The sequence below is a fragment of the Salmo salar genome, chromosome ssa17, assembly GCF_905237065.1.
Source record: "Salmo salar chromosome ssa17, Ssal_v3.1, whole genome shotgun sequence".
In the NCBI taxonomy this organism is placed as follows: Eukaryota; Metazoa; Chordata; class Actinopteri; order Salmoniformes; family Salmonidae; genus Salmo; species Salmo salar.
This window is the reverse complement of record NC_059458.1, coordinates 35,246,024-35,267,886: the sequence shown is the minus strand read 5'-3', so window position 1 is coordinate 35,267,886 and position 21,863 is coordinate 35,246,024. Positions and strand designations below refer to the sequence as shown.

At 41.6% G+C, this 21,863-nt stretch overlaps 1 protein-coding gene across 2 annotated transcripts; it reads left to right on the top strand.

The window, feature by feature from the left end:
- The first annotated feature begins 421 nt into the window (after nt 1-421).
- Nucleotides 422-18,732, top strand: LOC106575794 (gastrula zinc finger protein xLCGF3.1-like). 2 transcript variants are annotated; one of them, XM_045698581.1, is made up of 3 exons: nt 422-1,882; nt 3,767-3,999; nt 14,982-18,732. In XM_045698581.1, the coding sequence occupies exons 2-3, from the start codon at nt 3,903-3,905 to the stop codon at nt 15,911-15,913; spliced, it is 1,029 nt and encodes a 342-aa protein (XP_045554537.1). In that variant the 5' UTR covers nt 422-1,882; nt 3,767-3,902; the 3' UTR covers nt 15,914-18,732. The 2 variants fall into 2 exon arrangements, with proteins under 2 accessions (XP_045554537.1, XP_045554538.1); XM_045698582.1 differs by lacking the exon at nt 422-1,882 and having other exon boundaries at nt 3,711-3,999.
- Nucleotides 18,733-21,863: the final 3,131 nt, after the last annotated feature.

Below are 21,863 nucleotides of genomic sequence, written 5' to 3'. Positions count from 1 at the left end.
ACGCGCAAAAACCATATAAAGCAAAGGGTTATAAGCATGCTCAGTTCATGGATCTCGAGCAGGACATTTTAAATAGAGGTTATGGAACTCCTTCGCGTGCTTCTCTTAGGGAAAAGTCCACAATGAAACTGACATTAAATGTGGAGAATGATACATATGTTGGCCATTAAGTAGCCTATTCATTTGTATGCCTATGTAAGCTACTGTAGCCTACCATTAAATACAATAAACACTTCAGTTTATTGTTCTTGTAGTCTTGTGTTACTATGCAATTATTAATGTCCATGTTTAGTTAATGAAATGGGAAGTTATCAGTTGTGATCATGGTCACAGTTCTATCAGCTGTTGCTAGAATGCATTAGATTGAAGGTAACAGTCAGTCAGATTAGGCTACAGGTAAATATATAAATTATTAATATATTAATCAGTGATTGAAATTCAAAACCCATCTAGCTTATTCCAGGAGGCTATTGGGCAACATAACCATTTCTTACGTTACAATCGCCTCGCTATTCATGTTAACTAAATGCTCTGTCAATTTCAACTAAGCAAGCTGCTAAATCATTCATCTTTTATCTTGCCTAGGCTACTGTCGGCTATCTGGCTATATACTACTTGCATCTAGCTAACCAAACCATGGCAAAGTTGAATTACAATCATAAACGCAGATTTTAGTCACTAGGCCTAGCCTATGCCTATTTGAAATGACAAGTCAATAGCCTAACATTCGTTTTTTGAAGTTCGTCCAAGTGTTTCTTGCACAGAGATTTCGAGATCCTCTGTCCAACTTTCATCCCTCAAACTCTTCTGTTGGATTGATCAATAGTTATGCACATGCACATAAGGGATTTATTTACAATCATAGCAGTTAAATCTATATCCAATGACTGAAAATGATCTGGCGAGTTTAATAAGAACGAATTGTTTTTTGTCTTGGGACATATTAAAATTCCTTTATTATTCATGTTAGCTTGCAATAATGATTATTTTGATGGAAAACCAAATGTAACTTCTTACGTCGATATTCCTTCTTAATTCGCTCCATAACGTTATGGAAAAGGCTATAACTATGGCAAAATGTGTCAACTCCTCTCTTGCGGCTGAAAAACAAATCGCCTTGTGGACGGGTTTTGATCATTGTTAGGGTTTGACCAACTATTTGTGTGCATAAACTATATAATATAACACAGATGCTATAATAATAACTATATAAACTATAGATAATTGAGTACTGCTATATGTTAGAGGAAGTGGCTCATATGATGGTGGGTCATGTGGACAGAATGCTGATGCTTTAAAACAGGGTTTTGCAAGAGCTTTTTGCTGAACAACAGCAATAACAGGATATGGGTGAAATGTATATGCAGGGGGGTGTAAGGGTTTTAGAGAACTGTGCATTGTGCAGTCACAAGATGAGACATCCGCCAGAGACAATAGCTACGCCAGGAAACAGGAGTGCGTCTAGAGGTTGGGACCAACCTGCACGCCAACAATAGGTTGGAATAAGTCTAAACCATATTCTAGCCTCTACTATGACAGGCCATCAGGGAGAGGGAACTAAGTCTGTCCAGTATTTAAGGAAGAACTTGTGATGTCATACCAGTTCTCTGTCTGCCCTGCGTGGTGTTACAGGGAGCCGTATATACGAACCACATATTTACCATTCAAGTGTTTGCATTAATTAAAGTACAAAGAAATCAGAAGTTACTATGTGCTGACTATTTTGTTCTGATACCAGATTCGAATTGACGCGACCTTACATCATCGGGCTAGACATTTTTTGATACACCTGGCAACCCTGATCGCATTCTTCAGAATAAAGAAACGCCATAACTGATGTCAAGAGGATAACTTTTGTGTCCGTTTCTCTTCATTACTAAAGGTATGTGATAGCAAGTTTAAACAGTCTAATATCGAAAGAACGTCATAACATGCAAGATAACAAATCCGTCCGGTATTATGAGTTATTGTTTGTGTCAAACCCAGTGAGTGAAAAACGTGATTAAAAACTATTTTACAAGTCACATAGACTTGGGGGTCTTCTGAGTGAATGTACATCATTTCGACAAGGTCATTTCATAAAGAATCTATTAGCGATTTTTTTTGTTCATTTTACATGTTATTGGTTTTGTGTAATATGAAGCTCCTGAGCTGGTAAAATGGCGGCGTCCACTCTGTCTGCGGAGGAGCCCCTCGACTTCTTTTGGATGTCTATTTTGGGGGTCTTTTTTGGTGCGGTCCGGCGGGCTGGATTTCAACATCCACGGACCGGCCCAATCTTATCCAATTACAGACGTTTATGTTTTACAATTTCAGCCAACCCTTGGCTTGGCCCAAACATTTGACCGGACCGAATTCATGCAGCTTTAAGGAGAGGGGTCCAGCTGCAACGTCATCTCTCAGAGCAGTCGGCACTGTGCAGGTCTCTGTGCTGCCTGCGGATAGGTCGTCTATCGGTGCAGTGCATCTCTCAGGAAAAGTGGGGGTTTCGAAAGGTGCCACTCAATACTTCGTTTGGGTTATCAGACTTTAGTCATGATCTTCAGAAATGACAGTAAGGAATTTCAGATATGCAAAAAAAAAAACTAACTGAACTGTATCTTTGAACTTTACCTAACTAACCATAGTTATTAAGTTGTTCGTAAATGTAAATGCTAGCTAACGTTAGCTACCTTTATAACAAGCATTTATTTTACTATGTATTATTTGTTATTGAATATTTTAACCCCCACTTCTCCTGATATTGTTCCTTTGGAAACCCCCACTTCTCCTTTGTATCATTCCTTTGGAAACCCCCACTTCTCCATATATAGTTCCTTTGGAAACCCCCACTTCTCCATATATAGTTCCTTTGGAAACCCCCACTTCTCCATATATAGTTCCTTTGGAAACCCCCACTTCTCCATATATAGTTCCTTTGGAAACCCCCACTTCTCCATATATAGTTCCTTTGGAAACCCCCACTTCTCCATATATAGTTCCTTTGGAAACCCCCACTTCTCCTTATATAGTTCATTTGGAAACGCCCCCTTCTCCATATATAGTTCCTTTGGAAACGCCCACTTATCCTGAGAGATGCACTGCACTGAGATGACATATCAGTAGGTGGCAGGCAGCATAGAGACTCTGAGAGATGATGTCACAGCTGGACCCTACTGGCTTTAGGGTTTGTTTGTAAATTCACTCTAGAGTGCGCTCTGGGCGTTGGTAAATTCAGAGGATTGTCAGTTTGTCTGCGTTTCGCTCAGTGCAGGCAGTAAGGGGGCAGCAGTAGAGACTGACAATTTCACTGTCACACTACAGTTTTGAAGCTGAATGTAATGATTATCAGTTTTCTACATGTACACTAATATTCAGACACATTCAGTTGTTTCCGTCTTTATAAATGTTACTATCGTGTGAACGGGAAATACAATACATTTTTGTAAGTGTTAATACGTCAGAGACATGGTTGTTCAGGAAAATAGTTCATAATACTGCCTAAAACAAACTGCAACCTAAATGGTTTTGAGTCATTTATGGATTTATGTGAATTGAGGAAATCTACTATAGGTTAAGAGTACTTACGTTGTGTCATTTAAAGTGTGCACTTTGTGTCTAATGGGAATGAACGTTGAGTTGTCAGTGCTTAGCTACCTGATCTATTGAAATTAGATAATTGAATTTGAAAAAATTGAATATATTTTTAGAGAATAAAGAAAGCGCCAGAACTGTCAAGACAATAACTTTTGTGTCCGTTTCTCTTTATTACTTCTGGCCGACTCAGATTAAGTCTGAGGCCGGTAACATCAACAGTGAGGACAAACCCAGCCTGCCTCTCTCCTTCCACACTGAGTCCAAACCTACAGTCACTGGGTCCTGATTGTGACAGTGGAGCCCAGTTTGCACTGCAAGATCCAGAGATGGCATCAGTGAAGCTGGAAGACTGCAGTCAAACACTGGAGCTGAATGTCAACATTAAAGATGAAGAGGAGGAGATTGGTAAATCTCTTAATCATGGTAAGAGCATGCGCTTTCTTTTCTGTAATTCTGACATCACACATCCCTGCCAAATTCCAGACTGCACAGCAGTGGTTGTTTTGTACATTTTTATACTTACATTTTAGTCATTTAGCAGACGCTGTTATCCAGTGCGACTTATCTTCATCAGTGCATTCATGTTAGCTTGTTGAGACAACCACATATCATAGTCATAGTAAATAAACTCAGCAAAAAAAGAAACGTCCCTTTTTTAGGACCCTGTCTTTCAAAGATCATTCATAAAAATACAAATAACTTCACAGATCTTCATTTTAAAGGGTTTAAACAAATCAAATCAAATGTATTTATATAGCCCTTCGTACATCAGCTGATATCTCAAAGTGCTGTACAGAAAACCAGCCTAAAACCCCAAACAGCAAGCAATGCATGTGAAAGAAGCACGGTGGCTAGGAAAAACTCCCTAGGAAAAACTCCCTAGAAAGGCCAAAAACCTAGGAAGAAACCTAGAGAGGAACCAGGCTATGAGGGGTGGCCAGTCCTCTTCTGGCTGTGCCGGGTGGATATTATAACAGAACATGGTCAAGATGTTAAAATGTTCATAAATGACCAGCATGGTCAAATAATAATAATCATAGTAGTTGTCGAGGGTGCAACAAGCACGTCCGGTGAACAGGTCAGGGTTCCATAGCCGCAGGCAGAACAGTTGAAACTGGAGCAGCAGCACGGCCAGGTGGACTGGGAACAGCAAGGAGTCATCATGCCAGGTAGTCCTGAGGCATGGTCCTAGGGCTCAGGTCCTCCGAGAGAGAGAAAGAAAGAGAGAATTAGAGAGAGCATATTTAAATTCACACAGGACACCGGATAAGACAAGAGAAATACTCCAGATGTAACAGACTGACCCTAGCCCCCCGACACATAAACTACTGCAGCATAAATACTGGAGGCTGAGACAGGAGGGATCAGAAGACACTGTGGCCCTACCCGATGATACCCCCGGACAGGGCCAAACAGGCAGGATATAACCCCACCCACTTTGCCAAAGCACAGCCCCCACACTGTTTCCCAGGCTTGTTCAATGAACCATAAACAATTAATGAACATGCACCTGTGGAACGTTCGTTAAGACACTAACAGCTTACAGACGGTAGGCAATTAAGGTCACAGTTATGAAAACTTAGGACACTAAAGAGGCTTTTCCATTGACTCTGAAAAACACCAAAACATGCCCAGGGTCCCTGCTCATCTGCGTAAATGTGCCTTAGTCATGCTGCAAGGAGGCATGAGGACTGCAGATGTGGCCAGGGAAATACATTTCAATGTCCTTACTGTGAGACGCCTAAGACAGCACTACAGGGAGACAGGATGGACAGCTGATCGTCCTCGCAGTGGCGGACCACGTGTAACAACACCTGCACAGGATCGGTACATCCAAACATCACACCTGTGGGACAGGTACAGGATGGCAACAACAACTGCCTGAGTTACACCAGGAACGCACAATCCCTCCATCAGTGCTCAGACTGTCCGCAATAGGCTGAGAGAGGCTGGACTGAGGGCTTGTAGGCCTGTTGTAAGGCAGGTCCTCACCAGACATCACCGGCAACAACGTCGCCTATGGGCACAAACCCACCGTCGCTGGACCAGACAGGACTGGCAAAAAGTGCTCTTCACTGACGAGTCGCGGTTTTGTCTCACCAGGGGTGATGGTCGGATTCGCGTTTATCGAAGGAATGAGCATTACACAGAGGCCTGTACTCTGGAGCGGGATCAATTTGGAGGTGGAGGGTCCGTCATGGTCTTGGGCAGTATGTCACAGTATCATCGGACTGAGCTTGTTGTCATTGCAGGCAATCTCAATGCTGTGTGTTACAGGGAAGACATCCTCCTCCATGTGGTACCCCTCATGCAGGCTCATCCTGACATGACCCTCCTGCATGACAATGCCACCAGCCATACTGCTCGTTCTGTGCGTGATTTCTACAAAACAGGAATGTCAGTGTTCTTCCATGGCCAGCGAAGAGCCCGGATCTCAATCCCACTGAGCACATCTGGGACCTGTTTGATCGGAGAGTGAGGGCTAGGGCCATTCCCCCCAGAAATGTCTGGGAACTTGCAGGTGCCTTGGTGGAAGTGTGGAGTAACATCTCACAGCAAGAACGGGCAAATCTGGTGCAGTCCATGAGGAGGAGATGCACTGCCGTACTTAATGCAGCTGGTGGCCACACCAGACACTGACTGTTGCTTTTGATTTTGACCCCCCCTTTGTTCAGGGACACATTATTCCATTTCTGTTAGTCACATGTCTGTGGAACTTGTTCCGTTTATGTCTCAGTCAGGGGCGAAAATCTGATATCAACTTTGGAGGGGACAATTACATTACATTTTCTCAAGAGCAATTCCTGAGGGGGACACCAAAAGTAGTGCTGTAACACATAGCCTACATTGTAAATGTATATTGAGGAACCAAAGAAATAAGGTGTTTGCCGTACTCCTAACTACCGGTACCCAAAACTACACAACTAATCACAACAGCAATACCATTGCCTTTAACAAATCTTAGTTCAGTCACCAGTTTAAGTTGAGAGTGGGGGTATCCATGGCATTTTCCAATTATGTTCCTATTTTACAAGTCAAAAAAATGGAGAACCTTTCATATTGTTGCCAAACAAAGACTCAACAAACTTACCTGAGACTCCCTGTCTCTGCCAGTCTGTCCCTGCATATCTGTCCCCAACTCTGCTGTCTGTGTGCCATCTGTTGCCTGCTCTGCCTAATGACATCATTGTGAAACATTTCCATTAGAATTTCATTTCTTTCTTATGAACATTTTATCAACTAGTCTTTGAGATATTAGGCTACTAGGGTTCTTACTTTGCGTTTTGGTGTACTGAAAAATACTCTGATGTCCGTCTTTTATTTTTCTGCCATTTTTCTACCTGGCTGGCTGGCTGGCTACACACATACACAGTGTGTAGGTTATTTACAGTAGGAGATGGGCTTCTATCATCTTATCTTTTATAATTCTATTTGGGCTTCGATCTAAAAAGGTAGCTAGCAAATGTGAAACGGATTAAAATGACAAGAGTTGACAGCTGTATGAGTTCACCATTTACACAACATATGCTGCAATCTTTTGTAATTTTAATAGTTTGTTTCATATTGGCTGGCTTCCAACAATAGCTGAATTTGCAAAGCTAGCGAGCACCAATTCCGTTTCAGTGGTGTTTGCTATAATCTTTGCTACCCGGGTTAAATAAAGGTGAAATAAAATAAATAAATAAAATTTCCCTTGCGACAATTTAGCTTTTGCAACGAGACCATTAAATATATTTAAGACAATGGTAGAAGAAAGTGTAGTTCTGTTCAGTTTGGACTTCAGTTTATCGCTAACCTTATCGCAGGGACTCTGAAGCACTAACTTACAACATCTGCATGCTGCTCTTGGAATAAATTGACGATAGCAAAGATTCCATCTTTGACGAGGCCACATAAATGGAATAGGTACTAGCTAGCTTAATAGTTAATATTTGCGCGCTAGCTCTGCATATTCAGCTAGTGTGTGTGCGCGATTGACTGGATTAACCTCACTTCAGTTACGTTAATTGAGTGCCTTTCAGACAGTAGATACGACCCCTCTGTTACCTTGCCAACTAAGGAACTGGCAGTGGATCAAACCATTGTGAGGCAAAGGGTGGGGGGGTCGCAATCTTTTGAAACTTAAAAACGCGCTATTAAGTGTCTATAATCAGCACAATTGCTTTCATTGCATATTATTAATATTATTTAAATTACATAGTTATGTTTCAGTGATATATTGGGGGGGACAAATCATATTTTTCCAAGGATGGGGGGGTCGTGTCCCCCCCGGGATTTCCGCCCCTGGTCTCAGTTGTTGAATCTTGTTATGTTCATACAAATATTTACACATGTTAAGTTTGCTGAAAATAAACGCAGTTGACAGTGAGAGGACATTTCTATTTTTGCTGGGTTTACATTGTTCCTCAAAGAAGTTATCAGCAAAGTCAGTGCTAGTGGGAAAAGACGTGTAATTGTTTGGGGGAGGATAAGACTGTCTTATTTAAGAAGCTCTTTGAAGAGGTAGGGTTTCAGACGTTGCTACTGGAAACGGCATATATAGATGACATTTGTCTAAAGATTCTCTAAACATTTTATCCATTCGACGGGTGGATTTTTATTTAGCGAAACTTTCTTTATTGTGACAAATTATGATGGAAAGTGTTTTCAAATAAATGATTGACGAATGTCGCTGTGTAACTATAAATCTCCACCACATATTTAATTTTAAATGCCTACTGCTTACTATTTTTTTTTTCAGCTATAACAATAATGTTTCTTTGCAGGACAAGGATTGTCCTGACTTTCAAGAATGCCTGAATTGCTTCACCTTACTTTTCTGGCAAGTTTCACACTCCAATTATTTCAGATCTACAGGACTGCAAGTTTCACCATGGCACTGACTGTGGCAATTTTGTATTTAACTGAAGCGAAGGATATACTGCTCTTCCTGGACCAGGCCCAAATCACCGTCATTCGTAAGAAGAGAAGACTCTGCTACAGAGGTCGGCGAGCTGGATGCCTGGGGAAACTGCGTCCACGAGTGGATAATTGGCCTCTACCCTCCGTTCTTCTGGCAAACATGCAATCACTGGAGAATAAACTGGATGAGCTCCGTTCGACACCATTCTATCAACGGGATATACAGTACCAGTCAAAAGTTTGGGGCCTCCTGAGTGGTGCAGTGGTCTAAGGCACTACACCGCAGTGCTAGCTGTGCCACTAGATATTCTGGGTTCAAGTCCAGGCTCTGTCGCAGGACGGTGCACAATTGGCGGTGCACAATAGGCCCAGCATCGTCCGGGTTAGGGGAGGGTTTGGTTGGCAGGGATGTCCTTGTCCCATCACGCACTAGCGACTCCTGTGGCGGGCCGGGCACAGTGCACGCTGACACAGTGTTTCCTCCGACACATTGGTGCAGCTGGCTTCCAGGGTTAACCTCTCTGGGCCAGTGGGACGCTTGCGTCCCACCCTAATCAACAGCCAGTGGAATCGCGTCATGCTAAATGCAAAACCTCATAAATGCTATAACTTCAATTTCTCAAACATATGACTATTTTACACCGTTTTATAGATACACCTCTCCTGAATCGAACCACGTTGTCCGATTTCAAAAAGGCTTTACAGCAAAAGCAAAACATTAGATTATGTCAGCAGAGTACCCAGCCAGAAATAATCACACAGCCATTTTCAAAGCAACTAGCATGCATCACAAATACCCAAAACACAGCTAAATGCAGCACTAACCTTTGACAACCTTCATCAGATGACACTCCTAGGACATCATGTTACACAACACATGCATTTTTTGTTCGATAAAGTTCATATTTATATATAAAAACAGCATTTTACATCGGCGCATGACGTTCAGAAAATCTTTTGCCTCAGATGCTTCCGGTTTATTAGCGCTACAATTTACAAAATTACTATTCGAAAACATTGTTAAAATGTAATATTGTCATTCAAAGACTTATAGATTAACATGTCTTGAATGCCATCTCTTTGCCAGATTTAAAAATAACTTTACTGGGAAATCACACTTTGCAATAAACGACGTGGTATGCCCAGAAAAATAGTCTAGGCTATACATGTTTTGAGCCATCTTGGAACGATCAACCATCAAAAATACTATTGTAAATAATCCCTTACCTTTGATTATCTTTATCAGAAGGCACTTCTAGGAATCCCAGGTCCATAACAAATGTAGTTTTGTTCCAAAAAGTTAATAATTTATGTCCCAATAGCGTTAGCGCTCCGAAGGCTAGTGAAAATGTACCGTGTGCGTCTGACTTGTCGTCAGGAATGAGCAAAAAAAATATATTTAAGTTCGTTCAAACATGTCAAACGTTGTATAACATAAATCTTTAGGGGCTTTTTCAACCAGGGCTTCAATAATATTCCATTGGGATGGTTGCATTGTCTTTCAAAACGTTTCGAAAAGGGAGAGTACCCATGGGCGCCCGACGTCACAATGGTAATGGCCCATTTCCTGTGACCAAGGTAAACATCCTCTCTTTCAGTCAATTTTGATGGTAGCAGGCTCAAAACACTTTGTAAAGACTGGGGACATCTAGTGGAAGCTTTAGGAAGTGCTAAATGAATCGCAAGCCACTGTGTGTTTCAATGGCAAATGTTTGAAGTGATATCCACACATCAGATTTCAGTTTCCTGTCAGGATTTGTCTCAGGGTTTTGACTGCCATATGAGTTCTGTTATACTCACAGACACCATTCAAACAGTTTTAGAAACTTTAGGGTGTTTTCTATCCAAAGCCAATAATTATATGCATATTCTAGTTTCTGGGCAGTAGTAATAACCAGATTAAATCGGGTACGTTTTTTTATCCGGCCGTACAAATACTGCCCCCTAGCCCTAACAGGTTTTAAGTGGGCATTGTGTCAAGAAGCAGTGCGGCTTGGTTGGGTTGTGTTTCGGGATAGACGGCTCTAGACATTCGCCTCTACCGAGTCCGGCTCTAGACATTCGCCTCTACCGAGTCCGTACGGGAGTGGCAGAGTTGAGACAAGACTGTAACTAGCAATTGGATACCAGGAAATTGGGGAGAAAACAGCGTAAAAAAGGAGAGGTTTCAACGTTTTAGAACACCTACTCATTCAAGTTTTTTCTTTATTTTTACTATTTTCTACATTGTAGAATAATAGTGAAAACAAACTATGAAATAACACATATGGAATCATGTAGTAACCAAAAGTTACTACAACCAAAGTGTAAAACAAATCAAAATATATTTGAGATTCTTCAAAGTAGCCAACCTTTGCCTTGATGACTGCCAAGAGTGTGCAAAGCTTTCTCTCAACCAGCTTCATGAGTGTCACGTTGGTATAAAGGGATCAGGAGACAGGCGCAGGAATGTGTAATAGAGTTTTTTATTTATCCAAATTACAGCGTGCCATGTAAAGGCACGGAGACGAAGACCAAACAAACACATATACAAAACACAGGGTTAAGACCCAAACAAAAGAGTGAGGAGTACCTTGAATGAATAGACGGTGCGATACCCATAACATACACGCACAATGATACCACATGGGACGAGACCCGTAATCATCTGCACAATACAAGCGGCACGAAAGCCAAAACAACAAGGCACAACGGACATTGGAACAATAATCGACAAGACAATGGTGAACAAAGGGCACACTTATACAATTACTCATCGGGAAGAATATGGGGACCAGGTGAGCGTAATGACACAGTTCAGTTCCTAGAGGCCAGTGACGTAGACCTCCGAAACTGGTGCACGGAATGAGCAACAGTACCGGAGGGATCCGTGACAATGAGGTAGTCACCTGGAATGCATTTCAATTAACAGGTGTGCCTTCTTAAAAGTGAATTTGTGGAATTTCTTTCCTTCTTAATGCGTTTGAGCCAATCAGTTGTGTTGTGACAAGGTAGGGGTGGTATACAGAAGATAGCCCTATTTGGTAAAAGACCAAGTCCATATTATGGCAAGAACAGCTCAAATAAGCAAAGAGAAACGACAGTCCATCATTACTTTAAGACATGGTCAGTCATTCTGGAATATTTCAAGAACTTAAAGTTTCTTCAAACTGTCTCTCATGAGGACCGCCACAGGAAAGGAAGACCTAGAGTTACCTCTGCTGCAGAGGATAAGTTCATCAGAGTTACCAGCCTTAGAAATTGCTGCCCAAATAAATGCTCCACAAAGTTCAAGCAACAAACACATCTCAACATCAACTGTTCAGAGGAGACTGCATGAATCAGGACTTCATGGTCGAATTGCTGCAAAGAAACCACTACTAAAGGACACCAATAAGAATAAGAGACTTGCTTGGGTCAAGAAACACAAGCAATGGACATTAGACCGGTGGAAATCTGTCCTTTGGTCTGATGAGTCCAAATTTGAGAGTTTTAGGTTCCAACCGCCGTGTCTTTGTGAGACGCAGAGTAGATGAATAGATGATCTCCGCATGAAGCATGGAGGAGGAGGTGTGACGGTGCTTTGCTGGTGACACTGTCAGTGATTTTATTTAGAATTCAAGGCACACCTAACCAGCATGGCTACCACAGCATTTTGCAGAGATTTGGAAAATATGTGTTCCCCAACTTTTGACTGTACTGTAAAAAAAATGTATATCCTATGTTTCACTGGGTTGTGGCTTAACAAGGACATGGATAATATTTTTCGTAGCTGTCTATTTAACACCACAAAGCGGTGAGCAGTATAAGGCCATAAGCAAACAAGAAAATGCTCATCCGGAGGCGGCACTCCTAGTGGCCGGAAACTTTAATGCAGGAAAGCTGAAATCCATTTTGTCCCATTTTTCTACCAGCATGTCACAGATGCAAAAAAAAAATAATCTAGATCACCTTTACTCCACACACAGAGACACGTACAATGCTCTCCCTCACCCTCCATTTGGCAAATCTGACCATAATTCTATCCTCCTGATTCCTGCTTAAAGCAAAAACTCAAACAGGACGTACCAGTGACGCACTCAATACGGAAGAGGTCCGACGTAGCGGATGCTAAGCTACAAGACTGTTCTGCTAGCACAGACAGGAATATGTTCCGGCATTGAGTAGTATACCACATCAGTCACCGGCTTCACTAATAAGTGCATCAACGACGTCGTCCCCACACTGACCGTACGTACATATCCCAACCAGAAGCCGTGGATTACAGGCAACATCTGCACTGAGCTAAAGGCTGGAGCTGCTGCTTCAAGGAGCAGGACACTAATCCGGACGCTTATAAGAAATCCCGCTACACCCTATGATGAACCATCAAGCAGGCAAAGCGTCAATACAGGACTGAGATCAAATCCTACTACACCAGCTCTGACAGTCGTCAGGTTGTGGCAGGGCTTACAAACTATCACAGATTACAAACGGAAACCTAGCCGCGAGCTGCCCAGTGACGCGAGCCTACCAGTTGAGCTAAATGCCTTTTATGCACGCTTCGAGGCAAGCAACACCGAATCATGCATGAGAGCACCAGCTGTTCCAGCCGATGTGAGTAAGACCTTAACATTCACAGGGCTGCAGGGCCAGACGGATTACCAGGACGCGTATTCAGATCATGTGCTGACCAGCTGGGAAGTGTCTTCACTGACTTTTTCAACCTCTCCCTAACCCAATCTGTAATACTTACATGTTTCAAGCAGACCACCAAGGTAACCTGCCTAAATGACTACTGACCCGTAGCACTCACATCTGTAGCCATGAAATGCTTTGCAAGGCTGGTTATGGCTTACATCAACACTATCATCCCAGGACCCACTCTAAATAGCATACCGCCCCAACAGATCCACAGACAACACAATCTGTATTGCACTCCACACTACCCTTTCCCACCTGGACAAAAGGAACACATACGTGAGAATGCTGATCATTGACTACAGCTCAGCGTTCAACACCATAGTGGCCTCTAAGCGTATCACTAAGCTAAGGACCCTGGAACTGAACACCTCCCTCTGCAACTGGATCCTGGACTTCCTGACGGCCCGCCCCCAGGTTGTGAGGGTAGGCAATAACAACTCCGCCACGCTGACCCCTCTGGAATCCATGCTTAGTCCCCTCCTGTACTCCCTGTTCAACCAAGAATGCGTGGCCATTAAGTTTGCCAACAACACGACAGTGGAAGGCCTGATAACCGACGATGATAAGACAGCTTGTAGGGAAGATGTTAGAGACCTGGGAGTGTGGTGCAAGACAAAGGAGCTGATCGTGGACTACAGGAAAAAGAGGGCCAAGTAGAGAAGGTCGAGAGCTTCAAGTTCCTCAGTATCAACATCACCTTTCATGGTCTAGGCACACCAATACAGTCGTGAGGAGGGCACAACAACGCCTATTCCCCTTCAGGAGGGTTAAAAGATTTGGCATGAGTCCTCAGATCCTCAAAATGTTCTACAGCTGCACCATCGAGCATCCTGACTGATTGCATCACTGCTTGGTATGGCAACTGCTTGGCATCCGACTTCAAGGCGCTACAGAGGGTAGTGCGTACGGCCCAGTACCGCACTGGGGCCGTGCTCCCTGCCATCCAGGACCTCTATACCAGGCGGTGTCAGAGGAAGGCCCTAAAAATTGTAAAAGACTCCAGCCACCAAAGTCATAGACTGTTCTCTCTGCTACCGCATGGCAAGCGGTACCGGAGCACCAAGTCTGGGACCAATACGCTCCTTAACCTCTCTTGGGTAGGGGGCAGTATTTTCACGGCCGGATGAAAAACGTACCCAGATTAAACGGCCTACTACTCGGGCCCAGGAACTATAATATGCAATTCTCTAAAATGATGTTCGACGTGACTTATGGTAGAGAAATCAACATTAAATTCTCCCTCAAAACTTGAAACGTCTGTGGTGATGTTGTGACAAAACTGCACATTTTAGTGGCATTTTGTCCCCAGCAGAAGGTGCACCTGTGTAATGATCATGTTGTTTAATCAGCTTCTTGATATGTCACACCTGTCAGGTGGATGGATTATTTTGTCAATGGAGAAATGCTCACTAACAGGGATGTAAACATTTTTGAGAAATTAGCTTTTTGTGAGTATGAAACATTACCGAGATCTTTTATTTCAGCTCATGAAACCTTTCGACCAACCCTTTACATGTTGCATTTATATAGACCACAAGCCTGACTGTTACCCACTTTTAGAATAGATGTATTCCCCGTTTGTATTGTACAGCCTACTGAAGAGTTCATATGTTACCGGTACAGCCAGAAGAGGACTGGCCACCCCTCAGAGCCTGGTTCCTCCTTTCTAGGGAGTTTTTCCAAGCCAATGTGCTTCAACATCTGCATTGCTTGCTCTTTGGGGTTTTAAGCTGGATATATTTTAAAGCACTTTGTGAAAACTGCTGATGTAAAAAGGGCTTCATAAAATACATAATGTATATCACACCAACTGACTGGTTCTTCTGATGTTCTTCACACAGGAGACCATGTTGAGACATTCTCTACATCCAGAGAGCAACATCAGGAAGATCACAGAGCTAAGAGGTCTCACCACTGCCCAAATTGTGAGGAGAGTTTCCCAATTCTATCAAATCTAAAAATACACCTAAAAATACACACAGACCAGAATCTGTATTCCTGCACTGACTGTGGAAAAAGATTCACAACATCAAGGGCTCTGACAGCTCATCAGAAAGTGCACACTGGAGAGAAGCCATACTTCTGCTTTGTCTGTGGGGAGAGTTTCTCTCAACAGGGCCACTTAAAAACACACCATCGAATACACACAGGAGAGAAGCCATTCTCCTGCTTTGACTGTGGGGAGAGTTTCTCTCAACAGGGCCACCTAAAAACCCACCAACGAATACACACAGGAGAGAAGCCTTACTCCTGCTCTGACTGTGGAAAGAGTTTCTCTCAACTGGGCAGCTTAAAAACACACCAACGTATACACACAGGAGAGAAGCCTTACTCCTGCTCTTACTGTGGGGAGTGTTTCTCTCAACTGGGCAACTTAAAAACACACGAACGTATACACACAGGAGAGAAGCCTTTCTCCTGCACTGACTGTAGGAAGAGCTTCACAACATCACAAGCTCTGACAGTTCATCAGAGAGTGCACAGTGGAGAGAAGCCTTACTACTGCTCTGAATGTGGAAAGAGTTTCTCCCAATTGGATATGCTAAAATGTCACCAACTAATACATACAGGAGAGAAGCCTTACTCCTGCTCTGACTGTGGAAAAAGTTTCTCTCAACTGGGCAACTTAGAAGCACACCAACGTATACACACAGGAGAGAAGCCTTACTCCTGCTCTGACTGCGGGAAGAGTTTCTCCCGATTGGATACCTTAAAACGCCACAAATGTATACATAAAGGACAGAAGCCCCATCAGTTCTCTCAGACCAGCTAAGAATTAAAGTCACTCCATCACTTAAATATGCACTGTAGAAATCACTCCACCATTTCCTGGATGTTAAAATTGCAATAGTTCTAATAGCCTAAAACAAGCAGTCATTGTACCATCTAAACCGCTGAGAAATATATTTTCCATAACCAAAATATTGTATTTTGAGCTGTTGTACAAAAACGGAAGTAAAAAAAGCATAGAAATAGTGCACATAGAATAGATCTACTGCTTCTTAGACCGAGAGAAGCCTTACTCCTTGTCTGACTGGAAAATGCTTCACAGCACTGGGTGATCTAAAAGTTAATCAGCGAACACACACTGGGGAAAAGCCTGTGTGTACTGCACTGCCTGTGGGAATATTTTATCTCTATTGGACACCTTAGCTAGGCTTGGGCTTTATCCAGATTGTCATACCTTCATACCGACCTTGTGCCATACCAGAATATTAGGTAATACTGGCACTGAACACAAGGGGTGCTATTTTCAAACCCCACAATGCCTCTGAAGGTTAGCGATGCTAACAAATCCCATAGAGAATGCTAACGAGGTCTCTGACCGAAACTTTTTTTCAGAACAGACATCCCAGCTCAAAGTTATACAAGCAACAAATAAATGGTACTCACAGTTCACTGCACGCAAAAAAATATATGTATATTAGACAGCATCCAGGAGTAGTTAGCTAACTAACTACTATATTAGCAAACCAAATGCACAACTGCAGAGCATTTAGCACATTTTAGACTGTTAACTTAAAGGGATATTCCTCATCTCCAGCACCACCCCAACATCAACATGTGAATATTGCGTGTATCTGTAGTAAAAAAAGATTGAGGAAGATAAGTGTTTCTAATGACATCATCGGTGGGCATCGTGTGATTTTTGACCAATTTATGAGGAGGCATTGCCTACCAATTGGTTGATGATGTCATTTTCACATGTTGATGTTTGGTTGGTGCTTCATTTCCCTTTAATAGAGTTATAAGATATTATATATTTATTTGTCACATATGTACCGACAGATGTAGCCTATTGAATAGCATTATAGAATATGCATTAAATGCATCCTCCAATTGTAAAGTCTGTCTGTGCCCATACAGGAGACCGTGTTGAGAGCAGCATGAAGATCACAGAGCAGAGGTCTCACCACTGTCAGTTCTCTCAGAACAGTTAAGATTAGAGTCATAAAATAAGTTGTAACAGTAAATTGGATCAAATGAAGAAAGCGTAGAACACTCTATTGTAATCCTATTGTTTTTCACTGTGAGCGAACTGTGCAGAGGAAAGAGAGCGTTATAAAATGTTAACCTCTTTACTTTACATATCACTGTGCACCTTGTCTGTTTTGGTGTGTTTTGTTAGCTTCTAGTGTAAAGATATTGAGATGACCTTGGATTTTCACTTCGTGTTAAGTGTGAGGCTTTTCATTTTAAAAACAAACAGTTTATAGTTTAACAGTTGATGGGGTGGTACTGCTTCCCTCTCAGCCTGGTCTGTCTGTGGGGAGAGTTTCAACTGGGCAACTTTAAAAACACACCAACTGAATATACACAGGAGAGAAGCCTTACTCCTGCTCTGTGGATGGGTGGGCGTATAACACGAACATCTAGCAACCTAAAGGTTGCAATGTTTGAATCTAATCACAGATGACTTTAGCATTTTAGCTAATAAGCAACTTTGCAACGACTTACTACTTTTTAGCTACTACTTAGCATGTTAGCTAACCCTCCCCCCCAAAAAAGTTTTACCCCTAACCCTAAACTTAACCCAAAGCATAGGCACCTAGCTAGCATTAGCAACAATAAATTGTAATTCGTAACATATTGAACATTTGTAACATATTGTACAAATTCCAATTCATAACATATCATACAAATTGTAATTTATACGTCCTACAATTTGTATTCTACATTACATGACCAAAAGTATGTGGACACCTGTTCATCGAGCATCTCATTCATGGGTATTAATATGGAGTTTGTCCCCCCTTTGCTGCTATAACAGCCTCTTCCGGGAAGGCTTTCCACCAGATGTTGGAACATTGCTGTGGGCACTTGCTTTCATTCAGGTTGTCCCTCTGCAGTTCTCTGTGGGAATGAGTTAGTAGACACAACATGTATCAGATTGTGATGATCAGTTCTCTGTGGGAATGAGTTAGTAGACACAACATGTATCATATAGAGATGGTGTGATGATCAGTTTTCTGTGGGAATGAGTTAGTAGACACAACATGTATCAGATAGAGATGATGTGATGATCAGTTTTCTGTGGGAATGAGTTAGTAGACACAACATGTATCAGATAGAGATGATGTGATGATCAGTTTTCTGTGGGAATGAGTTAGTAGACACAACATGTATCAGATAGAGATGATGTGATGATCAGTATCCTGTGGGAATGAGCTAGTAGACACATGTATCAGATAGCGATGGTGTGATGATCAGTTTTCTGTGGAAATGAGTTAGTAGACACAACATGTATCAGATAGAGATGATGTGATGATCAGTTTTCTGTGGGAATGAGCTGGTAGACACAACATGTATCAGATAGAGATGATGTGATGATCAGTTTTCTGTGGGAATGAGTTAGTACACACAACATGTATCAGATAGAGATGATCAGTTTTCACCACTAGTTTGGGGGGATAATTTTTGCTATTAAACAACTGTTTAATGATACACAGGTTATGAAACAACTACATGTGTTTATTAAGTTATCTTTTAAAAGCAGATTTGTTTTAGTCATTGATAATGAATGTGTTTGGATAACTGCATAAGTTAAGTTAATTGATCTGCCAATTAAAAATAAAGTTACATGAATTTGAACTGGTCAAACTCTTCTCTTTTATAGTTAGTTCTTCATATTAGATCTGACAGTATGAATGGTTCTTATGGTTGTATTCAGTTCTTCATATTAGATCTGACAGTATGAATGGTTCTTATGGTTGTATTCAGTTCTTCATATTAGATCTGACAGTATGAATGGTTCTTATGGTTGTATTCAGTTCTTCATATTAGATCTGATTGTATGAATGGTTCTTGTGGTTGTATTCAGTTCTTCATATTAGATCTGACAGTATGAATGGTTCTTATGGTTGTATTCAGTTCTTCATATTAGATCTGACAGCATGAATGGTTCTTATGGTTGTATTCAGTTCTTCATATTAGATCTGACAGTATGAATGGTTCTTATGGTTGTATTCAGTTCTTCATATTAGATCTGACAGTATGAATGGTTCTTATGGGCTGAGTACTTGGAGTGTTTTGGTATGACTACAGACAGGAGTTTTCTCTGACCCTGTGATGTCACCAGGACAGAACCACATGTCTCTATCACACTCCAGCCCAGAAGGTGGCAGTGATGTACCTTTCACATTGGTCTGAACACCACCAATAAACACCAAACAAGAAGAATGCACGCTCAGTGATCATGCCGCAAAGCAATCGAGAGCAATGGTAATGGTCTTTTTGTAGGCACTAAAAGAAGGTCTGTGGTAAACACAGGCTTAGGAGATCTTATACGTTTTGTTCTATGAGTTAATCTTCATCAGCTAACATCACTTTTTTTTGCATTTTGATACATTTATGTATCACATAAAAGCTTCATAATTCCTAAAGGTCATGTTAAATGACTGATATCTCGTAGAACAAAAAGTGTAAGATCTCCTAAGCCTGTGTTAACCTCAGACTTTATTTTCTGGATTCATCCCAAACCATATTCTTTCTCCATAGGGATGGCTCAACTCCTTTCCAGTCTTTAGGACCACATGCTGGTGAGTTCTATGAAAGATCACACAGCGAGTGCACACAATCAAACATTTGTAAGTACTTTTAATTCAACAAAATTATGAATACACTCGGTTTCATTGCACACAATATCATTTTATTGAACTGTTATTTAATAAGAAACATATGTAAGTCCTTTATACTGCAAAACATCTATTTGTGTGCATTGTAGCAAATACTGGTGGCTAGCAAATTGCTTGTCCCCATGGTGATGTGTAAAGGTGTAGTGACATGTTTTGAGAAAATAAACATGTAAATTATTTTGAATGCCATGAATTAAACAAAAACATTATTTTCTGTATAGATAACCCAAAAAACAAAGGTTGACCAGCACAAATTCATGTACAATGTTTATTTTTCATTAGCAGATCAATTAAGTTCATTACAGTTATCCAAATGCATTAATTATCAATGACTAAAATAATGAATCTAGTTTTAAAAGACAATTTAATAAACCGGTAGTCGTATCATTAAACAAAAGTCATTATGTAGTAAAAAAGAATCCACCCAAACTAATGGTGAAAACTGATCATCACACCATCTCTATCTGATACATGTTGTGTCTACTAACTCATTCCCACAGAAAACTGATCATCACATCATCTCTATCTGATACATGTTGTGTCTACTAACTCATTCCCACAGAAAACTGATCATCTCTATCTGATACATGTGTCTACTAACTCATTCCCACAGGATACTGATCCATCATCTCTATCTGATACATGTTGTGCCTACTAACTCATTCCCACAGAGAACTGATAATCACACCATCTCTATCTGATACATGTTGTCTACTAACTCATTCCCACAGAAAACTGATCATCACACCATCTCTATCTGATACATGTGTCTACTAGCTCATTCCTACAGGATACTGATCCATCATCTCTATCTGATACATGTTGTGTCTACTAACTCATTCCCACAGAAAACTGATCATCACATCATCTCTATCTGATACATGTTGTGTCTACTAACTCATTCCCACAGAAAACTGATCATCACACCATCTCTATCTGATACATGTGTCTACTAGCTCATTCCCACAGGATACTGATCCATCATCTCTATCTGATACATGTTGTGTCTACTAACTCATTCCCACAGAAAACTGATCATCTCTATCTGATACATGTGTCTACTAGCTCTTTCCCACAGAGAACTGCAGAGGGAGAAATTGGTGTCAGAGCAAAACGTACTATATGTTACAAAAACCATACCACTCAATTTAGTATGATACATTGGCCTAAGATGTATAGTATGAATTACATTTCGTACAATATGTTACGAATTTGCGATACGTATGATATTTTACAAATTCCAATTTGTTGTTGCAAATGTTAATTAACATGCTAAAGTACACTATATATACACACAAAATAGTGGATTTGGCTACTTCAGCCACACCCGTTGCTGACAGGTGTATAAAATCAAACACATGGTCATGCAATCTCCATAGACAAATATTGGAAGTAGAATGGCCTTACTGAAGAGCTCAGTGACTTTCAATGTGGCACCGTCATAGGATGCCACTTTTCCAACAAGTCAGTTCGTCAAATTTCTTCCTTGCTAGAGCTGCCCTGTTCAACTGTAGGTGCTGTTATTGTGAAGTGGAAAGGTCTAGGAGCAAGAATGGCTCAGCCGTGAAGTGGTAAGCCACACAAGCTCAAAGAACGGGACCGCCGAGTGCTGAAGCACGTAAAAATCGCCTGTCCTATCGAGTTCCAAACTGCTTCTGGAAGCAACAGCAGCAGAAGAACTGTTCGTCGGGAGCTTCATGAAATGGGTTTCCATGGCCGAGTAGCCGCACACAAGACTAAGATCACCATGCGCAATGCCAAGCATTGGCTGGAGTGGTGTAAAGCTCACCGCTATTGGACTCTGAAGCAGTGGAAACGTGTTCTCTGGAGTGATGAATCACGCTTCATCATCTGGCAGTCAGACGGAAAAATCTGGGTTTGGTGGATGCCAGGCGAACGCTACCTGCCCCAATGCATAGTGCCAACTGTAAAGTTTGGTGGAGGAGGAATAATGGTCTGGGGCTGTTTTTCATGGTTCGGGCAACTTAGTTCTTCTTCTGTGCTGCCAACTTTGTGGCACCAGTTTGGGGAAGGCCCTTTACTGTTTCAGTATGACAATGCCCCTGAGCACAAATAGACATCCATACA

What these genes read in the sequence shown, in the direction of transcription:
- LOC106575794 (XM_045698581.1), top strand. Translation starts at nt 3,903, where the DNA reads ATGGCATCAGTGAAGCTGGAAGACTGCAGTCAAACACTGGAGCTGAAT. An exon ending in TGGTAAATCTCTTAATCATG is followed by an intron (nt 4,000 to 14,981) that starts GTAAGAGCATGC and finishes TTCTTCACACAG; the next exon opens with GAGACCATGTTGAGACATTC.